The sequence below is a fragment of the Mus caroli genome, unplaced genomic scaffold, assembly GCF_978045245.1.
Source record: "Mus caroli unplaced genomic scaffold, Mus_caroli_1 scaffold_12, whole genome shotgun sequence".
Taxonomy (NCBI): Eukaryota; Metazoa; Chordata; class Mammalia; order Rodentia; family Muridae; genus Mus; species Mus caroli.
In genome coordinates this window covers 120121943-120148125 of record NW_028227267.1, presented here as the reverse complement: position 1 = coordinate 120148125, position 26183 = coordinate 120121943, and the positions used below count along the sequence as shown (strand labels likewise).

Here is a 26183-nt window from a genome sequence, read left to right as displayed (position 1 = left end):
AAGGCCCTGAGTTCATTAGTGACTGTGTGGAGCATGCTACACATCTATGACATGAAAGAAAGGGTATTTTTTGCTGGACGAAGTTCCCAAGTACATGGTTCATAACAATATTTAGCTTTCTTTAAAAAGCACTTCTGAGACTGCTCCATTTTATGGCACTTTTAGACAATGACCCCTCTGTCATCTGCACTTCCTTTCTAGCAGTTTCTAGTACTTTCTAGGTACTCACCATTTAATTGTTTAGCCTTATGAGTACAAGTTTGCGTGTTTTGTCTCTCTTTCTGGAATGTACATGTTTGAGAACAGGTGTGGAGATCTCTTGCCACTCTTTAATCTTTGCTAGGTGGACTTTAAGGGTGGGTGCTGCTACCCACTATACACTCTTAAGTGGAACTTTTGTCGAGTGAGCTAGGGTGAAAAGCAAGAAGGGAACTTGTGAGACTGGAGAGGTGGTTAAGAGCCTGTGTTACATTTGCAGTGGAAACAAATGTCCAGAACTCCAGCTCCAGGAGATCTGATACCCTCTTTAGGGCTCTGTGGGTACCTGCACCTACACAGTTATAAATAATCTTGGTTTTGGTTTTGGTTTGTTTGGTTTTGTTTTTAAGTCAAAGAGGCTCCGAGTTCCTTATCTTCTCCTTTGGGTCAAGGGGATCTCATCAAGAGTCATTAAGACTTTAAAAATGATGTGTTTATAAAAAGATAAACAGAGAGGGGGTTATGTTCTATGCTGGGGATAGGGGGTAGGGGTGATATATTGGGGGGGGATGTCTCAACGGACCCATGCTGAGGCTTCCCTTCCCCCTGAGGGACGGGCCACATGACAGTATAGTATAGAGCTTATTCAGGGCATGGGGAGGAGAGTTAAGAGGGTAGTAGAGGCTGGCCATGGCCATGAGCACGTGGAGAGAGGGGAAAGGGAAGAGAATGGGGAAAGGGGGAGCAAGAACAAGAGAGAAGCAAGAGATCAAGAGAGGGAGGAGGGGGCAAGCATCCCTTTTTATAGTGGGCCCGTCTTACCTGGCTGTTGCCAGGTAACTGTGAGGGTGAATGCTAACAACAAAAAAAAAAAAAAAAAAAAAAAAAACCAAAAGACAAAAACCCTAGTCACACTAACTGAATCCACCTAAAATGTAAACATTTCAGAGCTCAACAACATGTTAAATGCCAAACACTATAACCACTCTCTAAACTATAACCAAATCAGCTTTGGTCTAAAATGTCCTAAAACTCAAAATTGATAACCACTCCCCAAGCTATAAACAAATCAGCTTCAGTCCAAGATGTAAAAATTGATGATTTATAAGGTTTTAGAGTATTTTAAATTCTCTATTAAGCATTAATTTCAAATCTAATGTTTTACTTAACTTGTACATGTAGTAGTCTGGAGGGTATGGCCTATGGGGCTGAAAGGCACTTGGCAATTAGGATGTCTACATAAATTTGTCTTTCAAATATGTTTGGTTTATTCACACAAACATTCCTCATAATACCATGCTAATATAATATCATGCTTAGACATATCATGGAGCAGGGAACAGTTGTTTGGGCAGAAACACCATGTGCAGGGACGGATCCACAGGGAAATCTTCTCATTGGCTTGATCTTCATCCTCCATGAAGTCCTTCAGCTGTGGCAGGCTAGGGATGGCACTGAAGGAGATCCTAGGAGGTCCTTGTGAACATAGGCCAGGAACCATCACAGGTGGGCCTGTGTGGGCCCAGTGCCAGAAGTTCAACGGTCACTGAGGCCAGGGCCATACACAGTCTCAAGTCTTCTTGCTGATGGGAATCCACACAGAGGTTAGGGAAGCCTTGTCTCTGGAGCAGGGCAGTTTGATCCTAGAGACCACGTCCAGTCTTTCAATTTATGTATTATTTCATTAGATGGTAGATTTGTGCTATCAGGGTTCACAGCTTGTGGCTAGTGGACCAACATAGGAAGTGACTACCTTGGGGAGTATTTCATTAGCATAGTAAAACCTGTCCTGGACTTGGCTTGTATTCAAGCTGCCTGATGGCCAGCCTGGAGCTTGTAATTGTGGCCTGGCTCCTATCAGAGCTGCCTGGTGGCCAATTTCTTTGTTTGTTTTGTTTTTGAGACAGGGTTTCTCTGTATAGCCCTGGCTGTCCTGGAACTCACTTTGTAGATCAGGCTGGCCTCGAACTCCAAAATCCGCCTGCCTCTTGGTGGGCAATTTCGATCTCACATGCATTGCATTATTGCAAGTCACACAAAATTGTTACTAAGTTATACAGTTTCTTTAAACTTATATTCCTAACAATCAGTCAGTTGGAGAAGGAGGCATATAATGGTAGAGGCACTTATAAATCGGGACCTTGACCATTCATTAGATGCCAGGACTAAAGCTGACTTTGGTTTGTGATACTCTGGGTGTCACAGACCACCAGAAGGAAGGCAGAGAAAGCATGATGGATGTCTTACCATTTGAGATGTGGTGGCATATACAAGGGGAGAAGCTAAGTGGGGAACTAGATAAATAGGTTTGAACTCCGAGAAAGCAAGGAAAGGAAGTGTAAATCTCAAATGTATTGATTGGAGTGTTGGCAGCAGATTAAATCATACAGGGAAATTTGTGGAGTAGGAGAAAAGGATGAGACCTTTAAAACTCTTAGTGATCATTCAGTGCAGGCAAGCCCGTCAAATAGACCTGGGGGGTGGGGGTGGGGGAACAGGAGAGAGGAAAGGCAATAGGCATAAAGAAGAGGGCATTTTAAGGAGGAAGAAATCGTGAGATGAGGTAGCATTGGGAAGCAAAATGTCCTCTGGCCTTAGTAAGGGCAGAAGACAGCAGAGGTGACTGGCAAACGCAGTTTCCCTGAATGAAAGCCAAGTGAAAGAAGTTGGAAACAGCTGGGGTTGGGGGTGGAGGTGAGGGTGGGGGCGGGGAGAAGCACTCTGCTTCAGCGGTGAAGGGCAGCGAAAGGCAGGGTGACACACAGAGCAGAGGAAAGCTTGGAAGTCACTTGGTGCCGAGAATGCGGACTCCACTCCAAAGAGGGAGACAGATCAGGGACTGACGCTTTGAGGAGGGTAGCAGAAGGAAGGGTTGGAGGTCATTGAGGTTTGAGATCTGTAAGTCTGGTAGTGGAAAGTACAAAGGTTTTTTTCTCTTGAAGGTGGCAGCACAAATAAGTACTGGGAATGGAAACTGAGTGGGTGACCTTCCCATCAGGAGGGAGGTGTAGCATCTAGTGGTCGTGACTGTATATCACTGCTCCTAAGAGGAGGCGCAGTCCTGAGGTTGCTGGGCCTTAGGAGGAGGAAGTCACTTCCCGTTTCAAAGGGAGAAAGTGGGGACATTTCTTCAACTCCAGACAGAAAGAAGCGTGGAGTTGAGATTTTTTGCAGGGATTCCACAGCCCTCGGCGGAACGCGCGAGACAAGCCAGGAATAGGCTTAGAACGCGCGGATCCACAGGGAGCCGTGGCCAGGCCCGGGAACCACCGCTGCTGCTCCGCGTCCCAGCTGCGCTTTCACTTCCCGGCGAAGCCTGTCTGCCCCTGCTCCTCCTTCGCGGCGAGCGCTCTGTTCCGACGTCACTCCGACACGGACCAATGAGCGGAAGAGGAGAGCGTGAGTGATGGAAAGGGCAACCGATGGTCGCGCGGCGGGAGGCGGGACTAGGCGGGAGCGGGCAGCCGCGAGTGGGAAGCGGCGCGGCGGGGGGCGGGACGCGGCGGGGTGGGAGTAGGAGTGGGAGGGCGGCCCCTCCCCTGGCGGCGGCGGGCTGGGGAGCCGCCGGAGTTTAAGCACGCGGGAGGGGAGATGAGATCGCAGCTTGTGCTCCTTGCAGGTAACGCGCGGGGCGGCCCGCTGAGGGCCGAGCGCAGCTTCAGGGCGCTCGGAGTTGGGCGCGGGTTCCCGGGCTCTCAGCTGAGCCGCCAGCCCTGTGCTGGGGCCCGGGGGCGGCGCCCGAGCTCTGCACCTCTACTAGAGTTAGCTCCGACACTCGAGCTGCCTCCCGCGGACGCCGCCCCGGGCGGTCTGCGCCTGGGTAGAAGCCGCACCCCGGACAAAGAGCGCGCGGTAAGGGTGCGCGCCCCGAGCTCAGGCTCCGGCACTGCCCTGCTACGGCCGAGGTCGCCGAGCCAGACCCTTGCCTGCTACTGTCTGACCCAGCCGTGCAACAGCTTTGTAGCCCGGGAGTCCACCGGGTGCAGCGGCCACCTGGCCGCGGGGTCCCCGCGCCTGGTCGCCAGCTGGCCAAGGCACGGGCGACGGCTGGACACAGCCGGGTAGCTTGGCCGCCCGCCCAGGGTTACACGGAGAGTCACCCAGCAGAGCCAGGAGTGCCAGTTACTCTACGCTCAGCTGTAGAGCAAAGCTGGTACCACTGGCCTGGGAGCCTGGAGCGGCTGCCAGGAGTTGGGGGAGCCGAGCAGGTGGTGCAGCAACCGCCTCACCTCCTGCGAACTCCACGGGGAGTCTGGGTTGTTGATGTTGTGACTGTGGGCTGTTTGTGTTTTCTTTCTTTTTATAACTACACACAAAAGAAAGGAGGAGTTAGAGGACAGATATCTCCACTGAATCATCCACACTTTGCTCTCTCCCCGTGAACAGATGGATGGGGAGAATTATAGTAAGGATTGACTGGAACCATTTTTGCCCCCTGTACCTGCATCCCCCAAAAGCTGTGCACTATAGGTGGAACTGGGGCAGAGTGAGGTATGCTTGCCCACCTGGGTGGGAAAATGGTTACATGCTAGCAAAGTGGAAACTTTCTGAGGCAGAAATTCTGAATGAGAAACCTCAGATGGGCAGCCACTTCTTGAATTAGGAAGATGGATCACAACAGGATTCACCTTACTCTGCTTTTGGCCCATCACTACAGAGGATGACTGGCTCCTTTGCCTCTAGCACAATGTGTGCTAGCTCTCTCTGCATCGTGTCAGAATACGGGTGGTCAGAAACTATCACATTATTTAACCTGATTTCTAGAGGCAAGGTTGCCCTCCATCCTGAAGGGCAACTGGCCCTGGATGCATCGCCCTTAATGTAAAGGACAAGAGGCTTTCCATGCCTGTGGAAGAGTCTCCAGTTAGGTGGCTGCAGCCGTTTCCCCCAGGGTGAATCAATTAGGTTGGGTCACTCAGCCTCATTGCAGCCAGGGCTGTTGTGTCCATTGTTACAGCTCAGTGCCATTTAGCCTCTGGGGAGATATCGTTTGAGGTCTTTTTGACCTTTTGATTATTGACAGATGAATATATTTTAACCCCCTATAAAACTGAGGCTTAATATTAGGAGTTTGAGTACTGGGGATGGAGACTACTGGTTTGTTCCACATTGAACCTCTCTAAGGAGCCAGTTCAGAGAGTTCAGGAGCCACCAGAACACAAGCTTTGTTACTGTGACTGTCTCTTCAGACTACTAGTAATAGGTTCAGTGTAGATGGGTCATTGCTGGAACTGGAGCCACTGTGAACATCCTGTTTAGCACCTCCTTACAGTGAGCTACCATCCAGGCTGTGGCTGAGGAGCCATGGCTCCCAGTCAGGGTATAACCTGGAGAAGACCATTAAGACGTGTTGCTTAATGAGTTGATGTCAAATTGATGAGTGAGAAACAAAGAAACATAGTAATGTTCTTTCCTATACCCTGACAGGGATATGAAGATCTCTGCCACCTTGTGGGGCATGTTTTCATCTACCCACGCACCAGGCCTCATTTGTAGAACAAGGGTCAGGGAATCAGGGTTATTTGTGTGGTGTGAAGTTTGTATAGGATGCAAAGTCTCCTCGCCTGGGAAGTCGTATGCTGTAGATCTGCCCAAAAGAAGGGTTCCCCTTTCTTGGGTACACCTGGTGGGCAGTGCTGGATGTTAAGGCAGCACCATGAGCGTTAAGGCAGGTGATCAGGAACTGTGAATTGGTCAAAACAGTAGAGACTAACTGCTTGTATTGCCTCACTCAGTCCTTACCACAGCCTAAAGACTGTTCCTTAGGGAAACAATGTAGCTCAAGGAAATGTAGCCACTGTTCCTTAGGGAAACAATGTAGCTCAAGGAAATGTAGCCACTGTTCCTTAGGGAAACAATGTAGCTCAAGGAAATGTAGCCACCAGTTCATGTGCATCTGTCTCCAGAATCATTGCTATGGACTGCTGGAGTGGATTCTGAGAACATCACATGGCTTTCTAATGCATTATGACTTTTTTGCATTTTCTGATAAAAGGCATGTTCTGGACTGTTCGGCTATATGTGCAAAGACAAGCCTATTAAACAAATGGGAGCATTTGAATATTTTCACTGCAACAAAGCAGCAAAGGCACTGGACTAAGGGGAAGTCCCCTGACAGAGCAGAGATGCTTCCATGAGATGGCAAGAGCCAGTGAAGACTGGGCATAAGGGTGGAGGATAGAATGCCTGCACCGTAGTGTTCTATGGTTTTGGTCCCCACAGGGGAAAGAGATCAATTTGACATCAACTCATTAATTCAGTTGATATCCCGGAAATGAGAACCTGGTCCACCAGGGCACCACAGATGTTGGGGATCCACAGTCCATCCTACATAGATGTGTGTTGTCGCTTAAATACCAAAATGATTGGCTTGGGCTGTGAATGAGTAGTCAGGAGAGGACAGTGGCTAATTTAGGAACACAGATTACTTCATCAATCAGTAATCATACAGCTATTTGAACTTCCTAACAAACTGATTACATATTCAAATGTTTACGGCTCAGCCTGAGAATATCAGAACTAGTTATATGGCCTTTTGTAGATCCCATGTACTCTGTTATACATTTAAAATTGGCATAAACCATTTGTTTTCCTGAATATTAATTTTCCAAATCAAAGAATACATTTAGACCTTTGCTTTTTAAAGTCATGGTGTCTTTCTAAAATTTGAAGTAGCAGGAGTAATTTTTTTGCTAGAATGTAAAATAGCAATCAAGGTGTTTGTGATGACCTGCCTACAGTTAGAATTTAAACAGTGGTTTACATTTTTCAGTGGAAAGAAGAAAGCTAGAGAAAGTAGGTGGATTATTCCCCCAGCACTTGCTAAGAGCAGGCCTTACATCAGGCAGTGATGCTCAGGGGACAAGCAGAAGAAGAGTCGAAGGCTTTTGTGTCTGTATTGTAAATGGACTCTGCCTCTGGAAAGGATCAGTGCTGCCATTGAAAGGTGTTCCCTGCTGCCTGTCACCCTGTAAAAGATGACTATCCAGACAAAAGCTCTTTAAAAAAAAAAAAAAGTCTGCGGCCTGAGATTCCTATTTGGTTGACTTGTTGATTTATGTATTTACTTGAAGATCTGGAACCAAATATACTCAGGCTGCATCCCAGTCAAGGGACTGGGATTTTCTTTCACTGGTATGAAAGATGAATGGAGGCTGTCTTCTTATAGGGAGGACCAGAGCTTTTACAGCAAAAGCTAGTACTAAAGGAGATATTCCAAAGACTGTTCAACCTCACAGAAAGTATAGTGATAGCCAGCCTCCTCCAAACATCCATTAAACCCCAGGGACTCAGTTCAGAAAATGTCTCCATCACATTGACCTATAGGCAAGCTGTAGGGGCACTTTCTTGATTAATGATTGATGTGGGAGGGCCCAGACCACTGGGCAGTGCCACCCCTGGGCATATGAGCCTGGGCTCTGTAGGAAAGCAGGCTGAGCAAGCCAGTAAGCAGCATTCCTCTGCAGCTGGGTTCCTGCTTTGAGACCTTTCCACAACTTCCTTTAGTGGCAGACCTGTAAGCCAAATAACACTTCCCTGCCCCACCCAAATCCAGTAGGTAGTCTCCTTTTCATCTGATAACGAGGAAGCAGTTTCAAAGAGTGTAACTCTCCAAATTTATACAGATTGGAACTGAGCAACCTCACCAGAAGAAAGAACACGTGGAGGGTGTGGTGGGTGTGGTGGGAGTAGGGACAGGTAACTGATTTGCAGATAATTTTGTGTTTTGAGTCTTGGAATTGGCCCAGGCTGTTATGCAACTCTGACAGCTAGAAAGGTCTTACATTTTGCTTTGTTCCACAGGAAATAGAGACTCTTACAAAACCACACAGCTAATAAATGACAAGGCTATGGTAGAACTTTGTCCATTTGAAGGTTCTGAAGAAGTACATATTCCTAACTTGACTCTTTGTGCAGAATTACCCTCCCCTGCCCCCTACTTTCGGGACAGTTCATTTCTTTTTGGGGCCTTCCAAAGAAATCAGTTCCTCTATCTCTATGCAAACCCCAGCTCAATCAATCATTGTCATGTGCTCTAGCCCTATGAGTCCCCTCTCTTAAGATTCAGCTAGCTGGCATATGCACTTGGGTTGCACACACAGACTGTAAGGTCTGTTAGAGTCATGTTTCATACAGTACACTCTCGCTCCCGGCACCACAGTGTGCCAACAATGAATAGTTACTGATTTTTCTGGATCAGTGAAGCTGTTTCTTACTTTTTCAAAGCTTTGTAAATTGGCTCTGAGAATTAAAAAATGACTTGCTTTATGGGGTTGGTGAATACATGATTCTGTTAAGTTAGAATTCCCAGAAGGAAAAATCAGAAAGTCAAGTGCTTCACATTCCACTGGTCACGGTAAGGTCTGAAAGTCTGCTTGAGTTCCAGGTCACTTCTCTGCCTTCTAAATTTTGAAAGCCGCAACCTAACACACATATTTGAGACCATTGTATAAAGTCACAGCGTGCCTATTGATCTAGCTCTTGGCTTGCTTTAGGTAATGAGGTCCACTGCAGAATCGTACTTACGGATATTTACGTGATGTTGTTTCCCTTGCAGATTTCTAACCAGCGTAATGCTGGAGCAGGTGGCTGTCAGCCTGCAGATTTCAAGATGGTTGAGCTGGATGCTGACTTGGATCACATCGTCCCATCTGTCCTTCCCCCTTTCTGGGCTAAGTTAGTAGTGGGATTTATTTCCCTTCTGTGTTTTGCAAGGAGCTATGATGGCGATTTTGTCTTTGATGACTCTGAAGCTATTGTTAACAATAAGGTTTGTGTCTTAATCCTCTAGGAAACTTAAGCATGCCCAGTTTCCTTCTGTCTCGGTAGTCATCCAAGTGGGTGTTAATTCTGTGTCATGCCTGGGTTGACTGTTAGTCTGGGTCTAATGAGCTATAGGTTTCCCATTTTATTTTATGTATGATCTCCTAACTGCATTGCCTCAGATCTGCAGCACCTGCCTGTGCTCAGGAGACCCCATGCACACCTCTGCTAAGACTGCAAGTCTGGGGCTATTGCAGAGCATTGTGGATTGAGTGCTTCAGGTTTTATGAAACTTTGCAGAACTATGAGAGGGAAGAGAGACTCATGCATTTGCTCTAGTGATGGATGGATCTAATCACCCATTGCAAGATGTGTGGTCTGTAGCAGGCAGCAGCTGGCTACGACTCTGTCCTTCACTGTGTGAGCACAGTGTGTTGACAGCTGTTGGAAGAAAGTGTTCCGCTGCTGAGGGATACAGCATTCCTGCTCATTCATATGTGGACACTCAATATGAAATTTTGCTGACCTTGCAAAATCCTAGTCGGTCTTGTTACAGCTATATGAGGCCAGGAAAATAGCCATCTTTTTTATTGTAAAATGGGAAGGAAAAGATTCAAATAAGCCACAAGACAACGAGAATAAGAAACTTGGAGGGAGGCAGAACTAGTGCTCAGAAGTGGCACGAGGTACCATCTTTCTGATGGTCAGTTATTCAGCACACGGGTTATGTTGCTTATCTATGGCCAGAGCTTGAAGGAATGCACCTGCCTGTCTCTCTGGGGCAAACCATTGAAGGTACTTTTGCAGTGCCATTGCTTCATGCTCATAAGAAGTGAAAGTCCATCAAGATGGCTCAGCAGGGTAAGGCATCTGCCACCAAGCCTAATGACCTGAGTTTAGTCCCTGGGATTCATATTGTGGAAGGAGAAAACACTGCACATGCCTCCCCCCATGCATGGTATGTCTTTTTGTGTGTATGTGAGCATGCACACAGACAAAAGTTAATAAAGGCTATACATTTGATAGATGGATAGATAGGTTTTTTTTTTTAAGCTACTAATGTCACCAAATTAGAAAAAGTCTTTCTCACACAGAAAATGTCAAAGAAAACTCCATATGGAAAAACTGTATGTTTTAAAGTTGGAGAAAACCATGTTTGACTTGCAGGTGTTTTGTTTGTAGCATGATATTGTAATTACATTTTTTTGAGCCAGGGTCTCATTACGTTGCTCTGGCTGACCTGGAACTTGCTGTGTTGTCCAGACTGGCTACAAACTCACAAAGATCCATCTGCCACTGCCCCTCTGCCCCTCTGCCCCTCTGCCCCTCTGCCCCTCTGCCCCTCTGCCCCTCTGCCCCTCTGCCCCTCTGCCCCTCTGCCTCTTGATCGCTGGAGTTAAAGGCATCCATCACCATGCCTGGATCCTCACTTTTAAGACATGTTTTCCACTTGTGATTTTCTTCCCTTTTGTTCACCTGCCACCTATAACAGGTGACTCCTTTGCAGTTCTTTCTTAACTGTGTTTCTGAAAAGAAGCATGTAGCCTTGAAAAACTGCTATGCTGATGGCTTGCTAGCCACAATAAGGATTTTCCTTTATTTTCCAATAAGAATTCACCTTTACCTTTTAAGTTCTGTCATTTGTTACCTGGGTACATAAAGACTTAATTCGGAACCTGTGTTGAGAAATTCTGTTGAGCTGGGAGCATGGACACATGGGCTCTGGTGTGTGGAGAGTTCTAGTGCTTGCTCTTGTCCTTCCATGTGAGAGGAAGTGGCCAGGCATCTTGTGTTTCTGCCACGTATGGTTTGAGCAGTATTTTCTGGAATGTCATCTTTTGCTCCCTGTATTAACTTTTTAGCCCCACTTTTTTTTTTTTCCTTCCCTGTTTGAATGGAATGCACAGCTCCACTCTTGAGGCTGTCTTCATGATATAAGCAGGTGGTTCCAGGGTCTGGGGGTGTTGGATACTGTTGCTAGGTGCTTCCTTGTGCTGAGTTGCTATTTCTTGCTCCCTAAGATGATCTCTGAATGGTGTTAGGAGGAATTTGCAATCTAATGTTCCCATAAATCATGAGAAAAGAAAAGACCTTTCTCTCACACACTGTGCTTCATGTAGACTCTGCCTGATTAAATATTTAGAGCTTCTTTGGTGTTCATTTTCTGTTCAGGGGGAGGCTAGGATGCTACTCCAACCACCTCAACTCGGGAGGCACTTTCCTTGCAGAACACAAAGGCCTGGACGTCCACTGTTGTTGCTGAGTTAGCAGATGGATTCTGCGATCTTTGTAAAACATCCAGCTGGCTCCTTGGGTAGATGATCTAGTTTTTTAAGGCCACTGAAGCTGGTAGAAGTGAAAGTCACAGTGAGAATCAAGTGATCAACTTTGCATCTGTTTCTCCTCTTGAGTTAGCAAGCAGCTCATTCTGTAGCAAGTGCTAAAGTCTAAATTGTAATTGTAATGCAGATATTTATTTTTCAAGGCCATCTGTCATTTAATCACCTCTTATTTGGGAACATTTTTTAAAAGGGTCTTTGTGTGTGTGTGTGTGTGTGTGTGTGTGTGTGTGTGTATGCATGCGTGAATGCATGCATACAAGTGCATGATAGGGGTGGGAGAGGCTACTGAATCTCCTGGAGCTCCAGTTGCAAGTGGTTGTGACCCTAAGGTGGATGCTGGGAACCAAACTCACTGGGAGAGCAGCATGCATTTTTTAACCCACTTAGCCATTTCTTCAGTGTTTAAGCATCCATCTGTGCGTAAAAGACCATTCTTAAAAGGCTGATAATAGTGTAGTTTCTCCTCTTAGGTACACCTACCTGCTGGAGTCAGAATTCATGCTGGGAACTCAAGTCCCCTGAAAGAGCAGATCATGCTTAAACTGCTGGGTCATCTCCCTCATTTAACTTTTATAGCATTTAGTTTCATATTTTAAATGTAAGGAAAAATGAATTTAGGCGTGTTTGGTATAAATTTAAATTATCTCAGCAGAAAGATGGTTTTGTTTAATATTTAGTAATTTTATATTTTAAAATTGCATAGAAAGTTTCCCCCTAGCTTCATAATCTGCTTAACTCCTGATCAAAAGTAGAAATCTTAAAAATAATATTTGCCCATACTTGTTTAAATTGGGTATTGTTTTGATACCTTATGTTATTTAATTGGCTATGAAAGGATAGTTGTGACCTTACATAGCTGAGTGGTCTGTTTATTCAGCATGTTTTGTTTTGTTTTGTTAGGTTGGTTGGTTTTTGGTTTTGAGGTGTTTTGTTTTGTTTTTAGTTTTTTGAGTCAGGGTCTCTCTGTGTATTCTGTGTAACCTTGGTTGTCCTGGAACTTGCTCTATAGACTAAACTGGTCTTCAGCTCATAGAAATCCACCTATCTCTACCTCCTGAGTGCTGAGCCTAGTGATCAAGATACTTAAACCATAGCTGTGAGTAACCAGTTACCAGGGGATATGGGGAGAGATAAGAGATGTTCCAGCATCCACAGAAATGGATTGAGATCCACTCAGGATGTTAGAGGGTTGAAGATGACGGTCCAGGGCAGCCTTGCCTATGCAAGAGGGGCAGCGGCATGGCATCAGGCAGATGGACACAGTGGCTCTGACGGTTAGGAGAACATCAGATTTGACACAGGAAGGTAGGAAGCTGTTAAAGGGCTGTAACTAACTAGATAGGATAAAAAAATATGAAGATAGAGTGGTCCTTCTGAAAAGCCTGGGCATATCCTACAGAAGAGATGTTGGGGGTTGGGCCTAGTGCTAGCAGAAAGGACCAAGGGTGTAGAGTTGACATTTGGGGAGCTTTCAAAGCTATGGTGCAAAACTAGGGGAAGATCATGACTCCTTGCCCAGAATGTCCCATTGTGTTCCTGCAGGACCTCCAGTCAGACACACCCCTTGGGGACCTGTGGCATCATGACTTCTGGGGCAGTAAACTGAGCAGTAACACCAGCCACAAGTCCTACCGGCCACTTACTGTCCTGACTTTCAGGTAAGGTATAACAATAGGAACAGGTTCATCATTTGAGGTTTCCACCTGACATTATATGTGGGTCAGGTACATTGTTTGAGGTTTCCCCATGACGTCATATGTGGTAGTGCTGGTGGTGGGGGAGGGTCCAGCATTAGTTCTTACATAGGTGGAGTATGTATGTATTCTAAGATGTCTGTGCTCATGTTAAGTCTTAGGAAGTGTGCCACAGGGAGTCTGAAAGGTTCTGTCTCAGGAATCTCTATTTCAGCTACACAAACTAAAACTGAAATTATGTAGAGGCTAGCCTGGCCCCTGGGCAGGGATGAGGCTTGCACACCAGCAAAATACCTGTCTCTCTGGGTCTCAGATAGCCCACCCTTTACTGTTTGGTTAGCAAAGCACCAAGGAAATATATGATACATACCAAAGCAACACAGGCATCCAATAAAACTATTGCTTTTTTTTTCCCATGACGAAGGTAAGCTCTGAATCTTCATATCATTACCAATTCAATATGTAGTGAATATGAAGTTTAAAGATTACTTCTCTAAGCCTCATTAACCAGAGCTACTGGTCACGTGACAGAGCTCTTATACCTATTTCTGGGACACATTTAAATACTTGTGTATTGATCTAACAGAGAAACAATTAGAACCACTAGCAACTGAGAAGTAGAAGGAAGAATCACAGTCGTGGCAGGAAGGTGTGCTGTGAGAGAAGGCTGGGGATACATGTTATTCAAGCATTTTGTTGTGTGAGGTGTGGATTATAAGAAACAACCTTGAGGAAAATGTGATTTTTTTTTTTAAGATTTATTTATTTATTTCATATATGTGAGAACACTGTCTCTGTCTGCAGACATACCAGAAGAGGGCATTGGATCCCCATTAGAGATGGTTGTGAGCTATCATGTGGTTGCTGGGAATTGAACTCAGGACCTCTGGAAGAGCAGTCAGTGCTCTTAACCACTGGCCATGTCTCTGACCCAGAGGAAAATGTGATTTAACTTGTCCTTGGAGAGTAATCCCTTTGGGGCCCTGAAAACATCATCTAGCTGCCCTTTTGACTTTGGACTCTATCGGTGCCCTTTTCTCCTGCTCTCCTCATGGCTCACTGTGTTCAGTTTCTTCAGGTTTCTTGGCTGGGCAGGCATTGTTACCTTGGTCATGTCCCATGTCTGTTGTGTATGCTTCGTGCATCCACTGTGAACAATCCCCATTTGTTGCAGGATTAACTACTACCTGTCCGGAGGCTTTCATCCTGTGGGTTTCCATGTGGTCAACATCCTCCTCCATGGCAGCATCTCCATCCTCATGCTGGATGTCTTCTCAGTACTGTTTGGTGGCCTACAGTACACCGGTAAAGGCCAGAGGGTACACCTGGCCCCCAGGGCTTCCCTGCTGGCCACGTTGCTATTTGCTGTCCATCCAGTGCACACCGAGTGTGTAAGTATCGCCCACACGTGACAGTCTGCATGCGCATAAGAAGATATCTCTGTGCTGTCTGGTTTTCTGAAATAGGCTCAGCTCATTATGTGTTCTTCTTGTTTGCAGAGTTAGAATAAACACCACACTGTCTTCAGGAAATACAATGCTCTCCCTGTCAGACATTAGAAACAATGGATTTTAGGTCAGAGATAGCTTTATGAATAAATAATAGCTGCCATACTGGTAGACTTTCTCCTCAGAGTGTTCTGGCATCTTGGGTGGCACTGTCTGTGTGATAACACCAGCTTAACGGGTAAACATGCTGATGTTGCCTGACTTTGTATCCTAAAGGCCAGCAGCTAAGAATTCTTCCTCGGTGCAGAGACTACTGTAGTTTTTATTTATTTTATTCATTTTTAGAGAGAGACAGGATCTTACATGTAGGCCCTAGCTGGCCTAAAACTCCCTATGTAGACCATACTAGACTCTAAATCACAGAGATCCATCTGCTTTACCTCCCAAGTGCTGAGAATAAAAGCATGCACTTCCATATCTGGCCAGGGGCAGTTTTTCTGTAATAACTGACTTTATGATTTACAAAAATCTTCTCCATATAATAGCATAAAAGCACTATGACATCAGATAGTCTGGCACTACTTGATAGGAAGTAAGTATCTCAAGCAGGTAAAGAAAAGAGAGTGTAGCATACTTCATGGCCCATGTAGGCACAAACTGCTCTTGAAGTCTCTGTCCCTTCTTCCTCCTCCCTCCCTCCCTGGATATCGTCCCCAAACAGACTTGGCCAGCTGATCGATAGCAATGATAGGAGCCCTACTTGCTGTCCGGTGGCCATGTCTCTGTGCCTTGGACACAAAGGAGAATATACTCTAGACATAGACTGTTGAGTTTTAACTGGGCATTTTCCAGGCTGTCAGAAAACCCCCATGTACATATTTGAACCCTTCCAAAATGTGAGGCAGCATGCGGCTGAAGTAGGAGATTGGATTTGGTCATTCTGGTCCCATGAAGCACTGGATTGGAAGGCTCCATGTGCTGTTTTTATTACTGTGAACTTTGACCTTTAATAGACATTTAAATTACTACAGTCAGTTGATTGTCCTGGTGAGGGTCTTAAAATCAATTATAAACTGTTAACCAGAATTCTTGCTTCTGGCTGTCTGATAGAATACCATGGAGTTTTTACTGTTACCTTCTGTACGCAAGGCTATGGGGATCATGCTGGAGGAGTTCACGTAAAACCCTTTGTCTCTCATTTTGTGCACAAGTGTGACCAAGTTACCGTTGGCTTCAGCCTCACTTTTCAGGGCTAAGTGTTTGTTGCATCTCAGATACAGTGTTGCATCAGACACAAACAGGGCTTTCTGGGAAAATCCTGACTGCTTGCTTCTTGTCTACTTGGGCACAATCATAAAACCAAAGTAAAATATTACATTGGCCAAAGATATCCCAAAATTCTAATTCTTAGGTATTAAAAAATTGATTTGTGAATAGATTTCAAGACCTGGGTATGCTTCAAGTGTGTGTATGCACAAGACACACATAAACATTGCAGTTAAATGCAGCTTACCTGCTAATCTTAAAAGGCCGTATTTTAGATCTTTAAAGGGAATTGAGGGGAATGGAGAGATAACTAAGCTAGTAAATACTTGCTGTGCAAGCATGGGGACCTGAGTTTGATCACCAGCACCTGCATAGAATTCCTGGCATAGGGGCATGTGCCTGAATCCCAATGATAGGGAGGCAGAGACAGACTGTCCGTAGGGTTTCCAGCCAGCTACTCTAGTCTCATTATCTAGTTCTAGGCACATGAGAGACTCTATCTCAGTAATGCCCAAGGTTAGCCTCTGGCTTCCACATGCACAAATATATGTGCATGAACACACACACACACACACACACACACACACATACACACACACCACAGAAAGAGAGGAAGAAAGATGGGAGGCGGGGGGTATCTGTAGGGAGAAAGCAGTATTTGAAAATTCTATTCATCTCTCTGCCATTCCATGACAGCTGTTTAAACTTGGATTTCAGGGAATAAGGAATAATTAAAAATTAGCATTCACACCGACATACTTTGTATGTTTACCTTTCATTATTTTGACACACTATCCAATTTCCTCTTATCGCCTTTCCCCTGTTATCTCCCACTCTACATTCTTAATGCCACCTTTAAACATGTGCACAGAGCAAGACACCTGGAGCTTATCTTCAGGTGGCAGGGGGATGCCGCACAGGTATCCTGCCAGGATGGGAGAGACAGCCCTTTCCTGGCTGTGGTGTGGCCATGGTGGTCTCAACCTGCTTGTAGCTCCCTGTGGCATAGGGATAGAGCAGATTGCAGTAGATACGTGTCTGTGTATATGTGTTAAGAGGGTGGCATAGCAGCATGTGCCCTACCAGTTTTAATGGCATGCATTTCTTTGTAATTAATATTAATGTGTTTTGTACCCCCTACTCCCTGAATTAACACTGAAGGTATTTTTGCCAGGTGTAAATAAGCACTTACATTTTCTCTTTGTTACTATTGGGTTTTTGTTGTTGTTGTTTTTGTTTTTGTGAAACAGAGTATCATGTAGCCGTGGCTGGCCTTGAATGCCTGATCCTCTTGCCTCAACCTCCTAAGAGCTAGAATTATAGAGATGTGTCACCCAACATTTCCAAGCCATCCAGTGGACTTGAGATACAGGGTCCTGACCAAAGCCCAAGATGGTGGAATTAGACACCTTTCAGTCTGATCCCCTTCTGGCTCTGATTGGTAGGGAAATCATTACAGACAGATTGATTTGTTCCTCAGCTGATAGAAATCAAATTCCACCCCTACACCTGGTATGTCACCCCAGATCATTTTGAATTGTTAGTAGACACGTGAAGCATCTGGCAGGGTACTGGTGCCCAAGTGAGGAGAGACATGAGCAGATATTGCTTGTTGTCGAAATCTTCAATCCTGATTTGGGGTTTCTACCTTACCTTTGACCATTCAGTTCCTGGATAAAAGGCATGCAACTTGTATTATATTCAATAATCCTTAAACAGCACAAGAGTTGGGCAGATATCTACCCTCTATGCTATTAGAATCTACTACTTGTAGATAACCCCCAGTTATTACTTACCTCTTACTTTGTTTCATCTGGGCTGTTCTTAACTCCAATTGGCTAGCTCGTAGGGCTATGTTTTCTTGACTCACCTAACACATGCTGGTTTCTCATTTCTCCTCTCATGCTCCCCGCTCCTCAGCCTGAGAACCTTAAACCCCTCCCATGTCTCTTCTATCCACATATTGGCTGTTGGCATCTTTATTCACCAATAAGAAATAACTTGGGGGCAAGGTCACATAGCTTACTTGGGTCTACATGCAGACTCTCTTATCTCTGGAGCTCTTAGGGGGTCACACTTAGCATTACATTACACAGCAGAAGACCAAACCTCAACGTTGCTTAGGTCTTGATCTAGTTTGACTCAGCCATCAGGATGAGATACACCCAGGGCCTCCTTGAGGATATGAGTAGCATTGCACTCCAAGTGTGGCAAAGGTGACAAGTTCCATGTGTTCTAGTATCAAAAGCTCAGGCTTCTTAAAGATGTCTACCCACCCATCTACTGAATCCAGATGTCTTGCCAGGGAGGGGGCAAGATACGGTCTTTGCATTCCAGGCTGGTCTCAGATTCACTTGTAGCTTTTAGGTGAGGATGGCTTTGAACTCTTGTCTTCCTGTCTTTGCCTTTCAAGTTCTAGGATTATAGGCATGCTCCATCCATCATACCTAGCTTTGAACACCTAGATCTCAACACCTAAGGAATTAGTAGAGAAGCCCTCACCCACCTCCTTTTTTGTCCCCAGATTCTTATTTCTTGTCCCCAACTCAGATGCCACCTGTTTGAACTGAGGGAGCGTGCACTGGTTTTCTCCCCCAGAAAAGACTGACAAGATGTTTGATGTAATCTGAAAGAAAAGTACAGCTGTTGGAGAGGAATTTACATGACAATACTTAATTTGCAAATATTTTAAAAAGGAAGGGAGGAAGGAAGGAAGGAAGGAAGGAAGGAAGGAAGGAAGGAAGGAAGGAAGGAAGGAAGGAAGGAAAAGTAAAAGCCTTGTCTTCCTTATGTCCATTCTCCACTGATTGGACATGGCCTGTTCTTGGATAGCCTTTCACATTTTATGCTGTGAGCTCTCTTTAATTACTTGACAAATATTAACTGAAATGCTAAATGCTTCTTTACTTTAAAACACTTGATAGATCTATCTTTTGTTTGTTCTTATGTCAGGTAGTATAATCTTCATCACTTACAGACTTGATAACAGTTTCATAGTTTACCAAAACAGAGATGAAAGATGGCTCAGCTGTTAGACACTAAGCCCATAGCCAGGACAATTGTGCTTTTACCAAAAGGAGAGCTTTCCTTTAGAAGATAAGCTTATTTGCTTAAACTTTGTTTCATGGCAACACTTTGTACCTTAACCACCCTGATGGAAGGGGCTTCAACAACCTGGGCTTTCTGGCTTTGTCCTCACTGTTCTTATACAATCTATTCCTTCCCTTCAGTCACTTCAAGAAACCCTAGTTCCCCTGTCCTTCCTCCTCTTAGCTTGTTGCTCTGTGGCTCCTTGGTCAGTGACTCTGCATTGGCTTTAGTTGCTTCAATTCTGAGAGGGTTTGGGGTCTGGTCTATCCTAAGCCACAGCTCTCAAAAGCTCTTCTCCCTGTATCCTGGCTGTTGGCCTACAAAGCCTGGATGTTCCAATCACTTCCTTATTTGCCACCTTGTCACAGAAGCAGCACACCGCCACCCTCCCCCGCCATGAGCATCAATGACCTTGGTCCTTTCTCCCACACTAGGTCCACGGTCCTTCCTCCCTCCCATGAGAAACAGTGTCCTTGGTCCTACCACCACCACCCCCCATAAGCATCAGTGTCTTTGCCTCCCTCCATGAGCGACAGTATCCTTGGTTCTTTCCCCCTCCATGAGCATCAATGACCTTGGTCCTTTCTCCCACACAAGGTTCATGGTCCTCCCCCTGCCCCGCCATGAGTAACAGTATCCTTGGTTCCCCGCCCCCCATGAGCATCAGTGTCCTTCCCTCCCTCCATGAGCAACAGTATCCTTGGTTCTTCCTCCCCTCCCCCAACCCATGAGCATCGATGACCCACACAAGGTCCATGGTCCTTCCTCCCTCCTATGAGCAACAGTGTCCTTGGTCCTTTCCCCCTCAAGCCCCCATGAGCATCAGTATCCTTGCATCCCTCCATGAGCAACAGAATCCTTGGTTCCCCCACCCCCCTATGAGTGTCAATGTCCTTGGTTCTTTTTCTCCCCCCATTGGCAGCAGTATCCTTGGTTCTCCCCCCCCCCATGAGCATCAGTGTCCTTGGTTCCCCCCCCCCCCCCATTAGCATCAATGTCCTTGGTCCTTTCTCCCCCACCCCCATGAGCAATAGTGTCCTTGGTTTCCATCCCCCCCCCAATGAGCATCAATGTCCTTGGTTCTCCCCCTCATGAGCACCAGTGTCCTTGGTCCCCCCCCCCCATGAGCAACAGTGTCCTTGCTCCTTTCTCCCCCCCTCCATTAGCAACAGTATCCTTGGTTTCCACCCCCCCCTCCATGAGCATCAATGTCCTTGGTCCTTCCCCCCACCCTCACCCCATGAGCAACAGTGTCCTTGGTCCTTTGCCTGCCTGCCTTGTGCATTATCCTATTTCAAGAAGCACTCTGGTTACTTATTCATTAAATGAACTTACCTCTGAGTATCCAGAACTCTCATTATGTATTCATTTAACTCTCCAGTGAACTGCCATGTTCTCTCCAGGTCCATTAGGCTTGGTTTGCTCCTTGTCTCCTATGCTGGTTGGTTGTCCACACTTTTTTGGTCTTCATTCTTTTTGAGTTTCATGTGTTTTGCAAATTGTATCTTGGGTATTCTAAGTATCTGGGCTAATATCCACTTATCAGTGAGTACATATCATGTGTGTTCTTCTGTGATTGGGTTACCTCACTCAGGATGATACCCTCCAGGTCCATCCATTTGCCTAGGAATTTCATAAATTCATTCTTTTTAATAGCTGAGTAGTACTCCATTGTGAAAATGTACCATATTTTCTGCATCCATTCCTCTGTTGAGGGACATCTGGGTTCTTTCCAGCTTCTGGCTATTATAAATAAGGCTGCTATGAGCATAGTGGAGCATGTGTCCTTCTTACCAGTTGGAACATCTTCTGGATATATGCCCAGGAGAGGTATTGGGGGATCCTCCAGTAGTACTATGTCCAATTTTCTGAGGAACCGCCAGACTGATTTCCAGAGTGGTTGTATATGCTTGTAATCCCACCAACAATGGAGGAGTGTTCCTCTTTCTCCACATCCTCGCCAGCATCTGCTGTCACCTGAATTTTTGATCTTAGCCATTCTGACTGGTGTGAGGTGGAATCTCAGGGTTGTTTTGATTTGCATTTACCTGATGATTAAGGATGCTGAACATTTTTTTCAGGTGCTTCTCAGCCATTCAGTATTCCTCAGGTGAGAATTCTTTGTTCAGCTCTGAGCCCCATTTTTAATGGGGTTATTTGATTTTCTGGAGTTCACCTTCTTGAGTTCTTTATATATATTGGATATTAGTCCCCTATCTGGTTTAGGATAGGTAAAGATCCTTTCCCAATCTGTTGGTGGCCTTTTTGTCTTATTGACAGTGTCTTTTGCCTTACAGAAGCTTTGCAATTTTATGAGGTCCCATTTGTCAGTTCTAGATCTTACAGCACAAGCCATCGCTGTTCTATTCAGAAATTGTTCCCCTGTGCCCATGGCTTTTAACACATACTTCCTAAGTTTATGTCCTTCGTGTTTCCATTCTTCTCAATTGTTTATTATTGTTGTGTATGTGTGTGTGCATGTTTAATGTGTGTGCATGCCTGATACTGGGGAGTGGGGCATCTGTGTCATGGTATAGAAGGTAAAGTTTGGAGGACTCTGTGAAGTTTGTTCTCTTCACCCCTTCATGTGAGGATTAACTCCATGTCTTCAGGCTTAGTCGGCATCTCTACCCACTGTTCCATCTTGCCAGTCCCAGGACTTTTTTTTTTTTTTTTTTTTTTTTAATACTGTGCCCTCTAAGCTGGTAACATTTTCATTTGAAAATCTCCTGTGGGACATGAGAAACCTGGGTTGCTGGTGTTCTTGGATGTAAGGTATTAAATAACACGACTTTTGCTAGACATGTGCTGTGCCCAGAACAGTCTGCTCAGATAACCTGGAATCTCACTCGGGAGGCAGAGGCAGGCGGATTTCTGAGTTCAAGGCCAGCCTGGTCTACAGAGTGAGTTCCAGGACAGCCAGAGCTAAACAGAGAAACCTTTTCTTGGACAAAAAAACCAAACCAAAACAAAAAAAAAACCTGGAATCTTTTAAAGCAATGAGCTGAAGTCCTGTACCAGAGAGGGTGCCAGGAATGAACCCATTAAGATAGCACCCCTGGGTTGTACAGCACTGCCTACATGCCATCATGAGGGGTGGGGGCTGGTAAGTTGCTTGTTTCATGTCCGAGGTACGTTTTGTATATCCAGAATTCAGGAATGCTTAAATCTTTCTCCCCCCCCCCCCACCCCTTTCTTTAAGGTTGCTGGTGTTGTTGGCCGTGCAGACCTCCTGTGTGCCCTGTTCTTCTTGTTGTCTTTCCTTGGCTACTGTCAAGCACTTAAAGAAAGTAAGCACTTGTTTACCTTTCTCGTTTGCCACCTTCTTCATTATTTCATCCTAGGAGCAGCTTCTTAACAGATAGGGAGTCAGTCTGTCCATATAAGGTTAGCATTTGAGGTGCAGTAGGTCAAAGGTTTAGACTCCTGAAACGTGTTTCTTTCATTACCCTCTTCATAATTGCCACATTCTAGATCAATAATACAGCAAAGCCCTGAGCAGAAGTACTGAAGCACTCAAGTTGGGGATGGGGTACGTTTTATTTTCAGCAAAATTTAATGATTGCATACCAGCTTGAAGCTGTAGAGATCATATGTGTTGATGGCCAAGCTGCCCTTTCATAATTTTCAAGGGTGGATTGGACTGGTCCTATGAGAGTCTTCACTATTCCGCCCCTTCCTTGCACATAGGCTAGACCCCAGCTCTGCTTGCTTCTCTGGTTCTCCCAGATGTGCCCCCATGTTGGTGATATCTACCTGAGTAGGCATGACCATATCTCACATCCTTATATCATTTTTTTATCATGCTGAGAGGAAAAAAATCCTGCCCATCAGTTGGTTGGAGTCTGGGGACACATCAGTGGAATAGCTTTAGGGGCAGAGAATAGCAAGGGGCAACTTCTTTTCCTGAGACCGAAGGTCAATACAGCAGGAAGGCACACCTCCATCAGTTCCTTGGGCAGGGACTCCCCACTAACCATAGCTCATGATTAGAGCTCTGTAGAGGTTGTTCCTGCCTCAGTCTCTTAACAGCTGAGCAAGATTCCAGTGCCATTCTGTTTTCCATAAGGCTGTGAATCAGGCATGAGAGGGGTTCCCCCCACCCCATCACAGACATGTTTATTTCAGTATAATGGCACAACATGTCCTATCATTGGCAATTAAGTCGGAATCTGCAGGTTATAGAGAGACATTTCTCAGCACTCACACCAAGAAAATGAAAACTTCAGACTTAAAGAGATTTTTTTTTTCAGAAATGTCTCATCAGTCATCATTTATTAATCTTAACATAACCTTCCTAAAACAATTACTTAGAGTTATGAATGAATTTCACAGTCATCAGACGTACTTTTTGAAGAAAGTATCTATATTAAATATCCATAGATTTTAACAGGTCAGGTGTGCCATGTGGAACCTCCCACTGCTTTTAAAGATTGCCTTGTGAAGTCATAAGGGGAACCATTACAACACCAGAACTCCTTCCATTGAGTGAGCTGATAGATTCGCTAGGCTTTCTGAATGGACTGTTCTTTCAGAGTGGTGAAAAAAAAAACCTGAAGCTACTTGGCATTCCTCCCTGGATTCTTTATCCTTTCTGGGTTACAGTTCATGAATTTGTGCATTAACACTTAGGTAGTATATGTGTATCTGTTTTGAGTTCTTTTACAATCATAAAATTGTTTCTAAGGGTCATCTGTACAATAGGTAATTGGTTTAGGAAGCCTTTGGAGCTGGGAGTTTAGCTTGGGAGTGGATCACTTCCCCTAGCATAGGCGAAGCCTCAGGTTCTATGCCTAGTGTTGAAAGACAAATTAAATACGCGTGAAGTGTTCAGAAACTGATAGTGAGGGGAAGGTACTTCATTGTTGAGGGGTACTCAGTTAATTCATACTCTGATTCCTGGTAAGTTGGTGCTTGCCATATTACCTTTTGTTTTGGGTCCAGTGACACTATTTTAGCATGTATACTGTATTTAATTTAGCATGAGAAAGAGATGGTTAGGTCTGAGTTTATCAAGTATCTTCAATAAAGTTAATCTGGGCATGATTGGTGTTTGCGGAAAAGTATCGGTGGTAGCACCCCACTAGGATTACAAATAAATATTAATTTGTTTCACCTTCCCGCAACAGTAAGAAGAGAGGAGGATGGTTGTGGGAGCCTGGACAGAAGCCCGCTTGTCCATGTCTAGCCTATAGCCACTATTTACTAATTAACTTGAACTCATTTTAGGACTGGAAAGAGTAGGCCAAATGGAGCCATAGAGTCACCTTCAGCATAGCCTCTGATGCTTTGTGGTTACTTGGTCTTTAAAGTATGAAACTGTAATGGTTGGTAAGTTCATTTCAGGCCTCGGTGCCTTGAGCTTGAAAGTTACCCTCAGCCTTGCATCTCTGCATCCCTTCTGCCTTTAACTGTTCACTTGCCCTTGGCAGGCTTGAGTTGGAGATACCATAGTTACTGCAGGGTTTAAAGTGGGTGGTTGAAATCCTTGACTCTTGAGTCTTCTTCATTGTGATTCAGTTCCACTGAGGTTGCAATTCTAGAGGTTCCAACTAGCCTGAGAAGGCCTTAGATGCACTATGAGTAGTATTTTTTTTTTAGGCACCTCTATTGCTTTAGTAAGGTCCTAGCCTGACCTCTACTGTAGACACCAAAAGGCTTTACATCCTGATGAGTAACCTGCCTTGTTCCTCTAGACCAATGGTCTAACCACACTGCACCAGCCCCTTGGTCTTCTCCTTATCACAGCTCCCACCCTATCCCCTGTCTCTTGACAGAGGTATCAAAATTTCAATAACTTTTTTATATTTCTGATTTTCTTTTTACTCTTTTCCAAACATGTCAAGAGTAGAATTAGAACCTTAGAAACATCCTTAAGCACAGTGTTGATATTCAGCTTAGCATATGCATTATCTAAGATCTGTCTCTTCTCAGAGGCTTGCAGGGTCCACAAGCCTTCACAGAAGAACAAAGTTCCCTGGGCAAAAGATTTTGATCAGAAAATCTAACCAGAAAAGGAGTTCTGTTCTCTGATACTGTTCCAAAGCATCACAGGGGCTGATCAATTTAGATCATCCATTCTCCATTCCCTCACCAATCATCCTTATATTAAAAGTATTTCTTATACAGGGGTTTGTGCCTAATGCTGGATTGCAAAACCTAGAAACAAAGTCCATACAGCCTCATGGGGTGGGGATTTCTAGGCCCATGTGTATTATACGAATATACATATACATGTCATACTTACACATGTAAAAATACTTTTTCCCCCTCATGTTAAGACATTATACCCAGGGATTTGCATGTTCTAATCAAGACCTCTACTACTGGGTTGCACATCCCTAGCCTTAGTCCAGTTTGTTCTGGTTAAACTATGGCTTGAATTGTTTAGCATGTCCAAGGAGCTAAGAACAGTCCCCTTCTCCACTCTTCCTCCTTAACTGTGTCATCTCTAGCTCTCTGCAGGTGCTGCAGTGTTTGCGGAGTGGATGGGGGTGGCCCTTGAACTGCAGTCACCCCTGACATTCCGACGAGTTTCTGTTGGTCCATCCTTTCATATTTGGGAGCATCTTAATGTTTACATTTCCCTGTGTTTTAAATCACAAGTCCCCCCCCCCCCAACCCCCAGCTCATCAGTGCAGTGAACACGGGCTAAGCAGTCCTCACAGACTCATGCCATAGCATGGTGTTTGCCTGTGTCTATAAGTACAGCAGAGAATTAAAAGTTTTGTAGCAGAAACACAGTCTCTATTGGAATGGAAATGATCATGCTGTTTAATGCTTAGGCTTAATGTTTAAAGCAACCAAATTAAAGTCCTGGTCTTTGTACTTTAAGAATCTGAATATATAAAGTCAATAAAAAAGGAGGTCCGGTCTTAGGTACACATAAACTTGACATTCAAGAGTTGGAACTGAGTTATTACTATTTTATAAGGGAACAGAAATTAAGCACTCTGAATTATGATTTAACTAGTTAGAAGGCTCTCTGAGAGACTATAGCTCCTTTTGGGTAGCCTCATTAGCTTTCTTTATAGGTGCGGTCTGTATTATTAAGTCTGAACAATCTTTAACTGCCTGAGTTTATTAGGAGGCCGCTCTGTTCAGCTCTGGTGACCTGGAGTTTCAGAAACTGGAAGGAAATCTACTCACTGTCATCTTTAGGACTCTGGATTTTTTTTTTTTTTTTTTTGGATGTTTTTGGATTTTGTTTTGCTTTTCTTTACTCTCTTTAAGCTCTTTTAGAGCTTTTAAAAAATAAAAATGTCATCAGACACTTCAGAATAAGACAAAAAAAAATCATGAATTAAATGAGTTGAAGGTTCATTTGTTTGTTGTTGTTGTTGTTTAATGTGCTGTTCTCATGAGATGTTTTGTCAATACTG

General features: G+C 44.8%; 1 protein-coding gene across 8 annotated transcripts in view; it reads left to right on the top strand.

Annotated features, from left to right (window-relative positions):
- Positions 1 to 3719: 3719 nt before the first annotated feature.
- Positions 3720 to 26183, top strand: part of Tmtc4 (transmembrane O-mannosyltransferase targeting cadherins 4) — a 63738-nt gene continuing 41274 nt past the window's right edge. For 4 of the 8 annotated variants that reach the window (XM_021182605.3, XM_029468858.2, XM_021182603.3 and 1 more), the window contains exons 1-5: positions 3720 to 3817; positions 8756 to 8968; positions 12846 to 12961; positions 14172 to 14388; positions 22004 to 22091. In XM_021182605.3, coding sequence (XP_021038264.1) covers positions 8810 to 8968; positions 12846 to 12961; positions 14172 to 14388; positions 22004 to 22091 — 580 coding nt within the window. In that variant the 5' untranslated portion in view covers positions 3720 to 3817; positions 8756 to 8809. Of the gene's footprint in view, positions 3818 to 3841; positions 4051 to 8755; positions 8969 to 12845; positions 12962 to 14171; positions 14389 to 22003; positions 22092 to 26183 lie in introns of those variants that run through there. The other 4 variants (XM_029468860.2, XM_029468859.2, XM_029468861.2 and 1 more) reach the window with 4 other exon arrangements.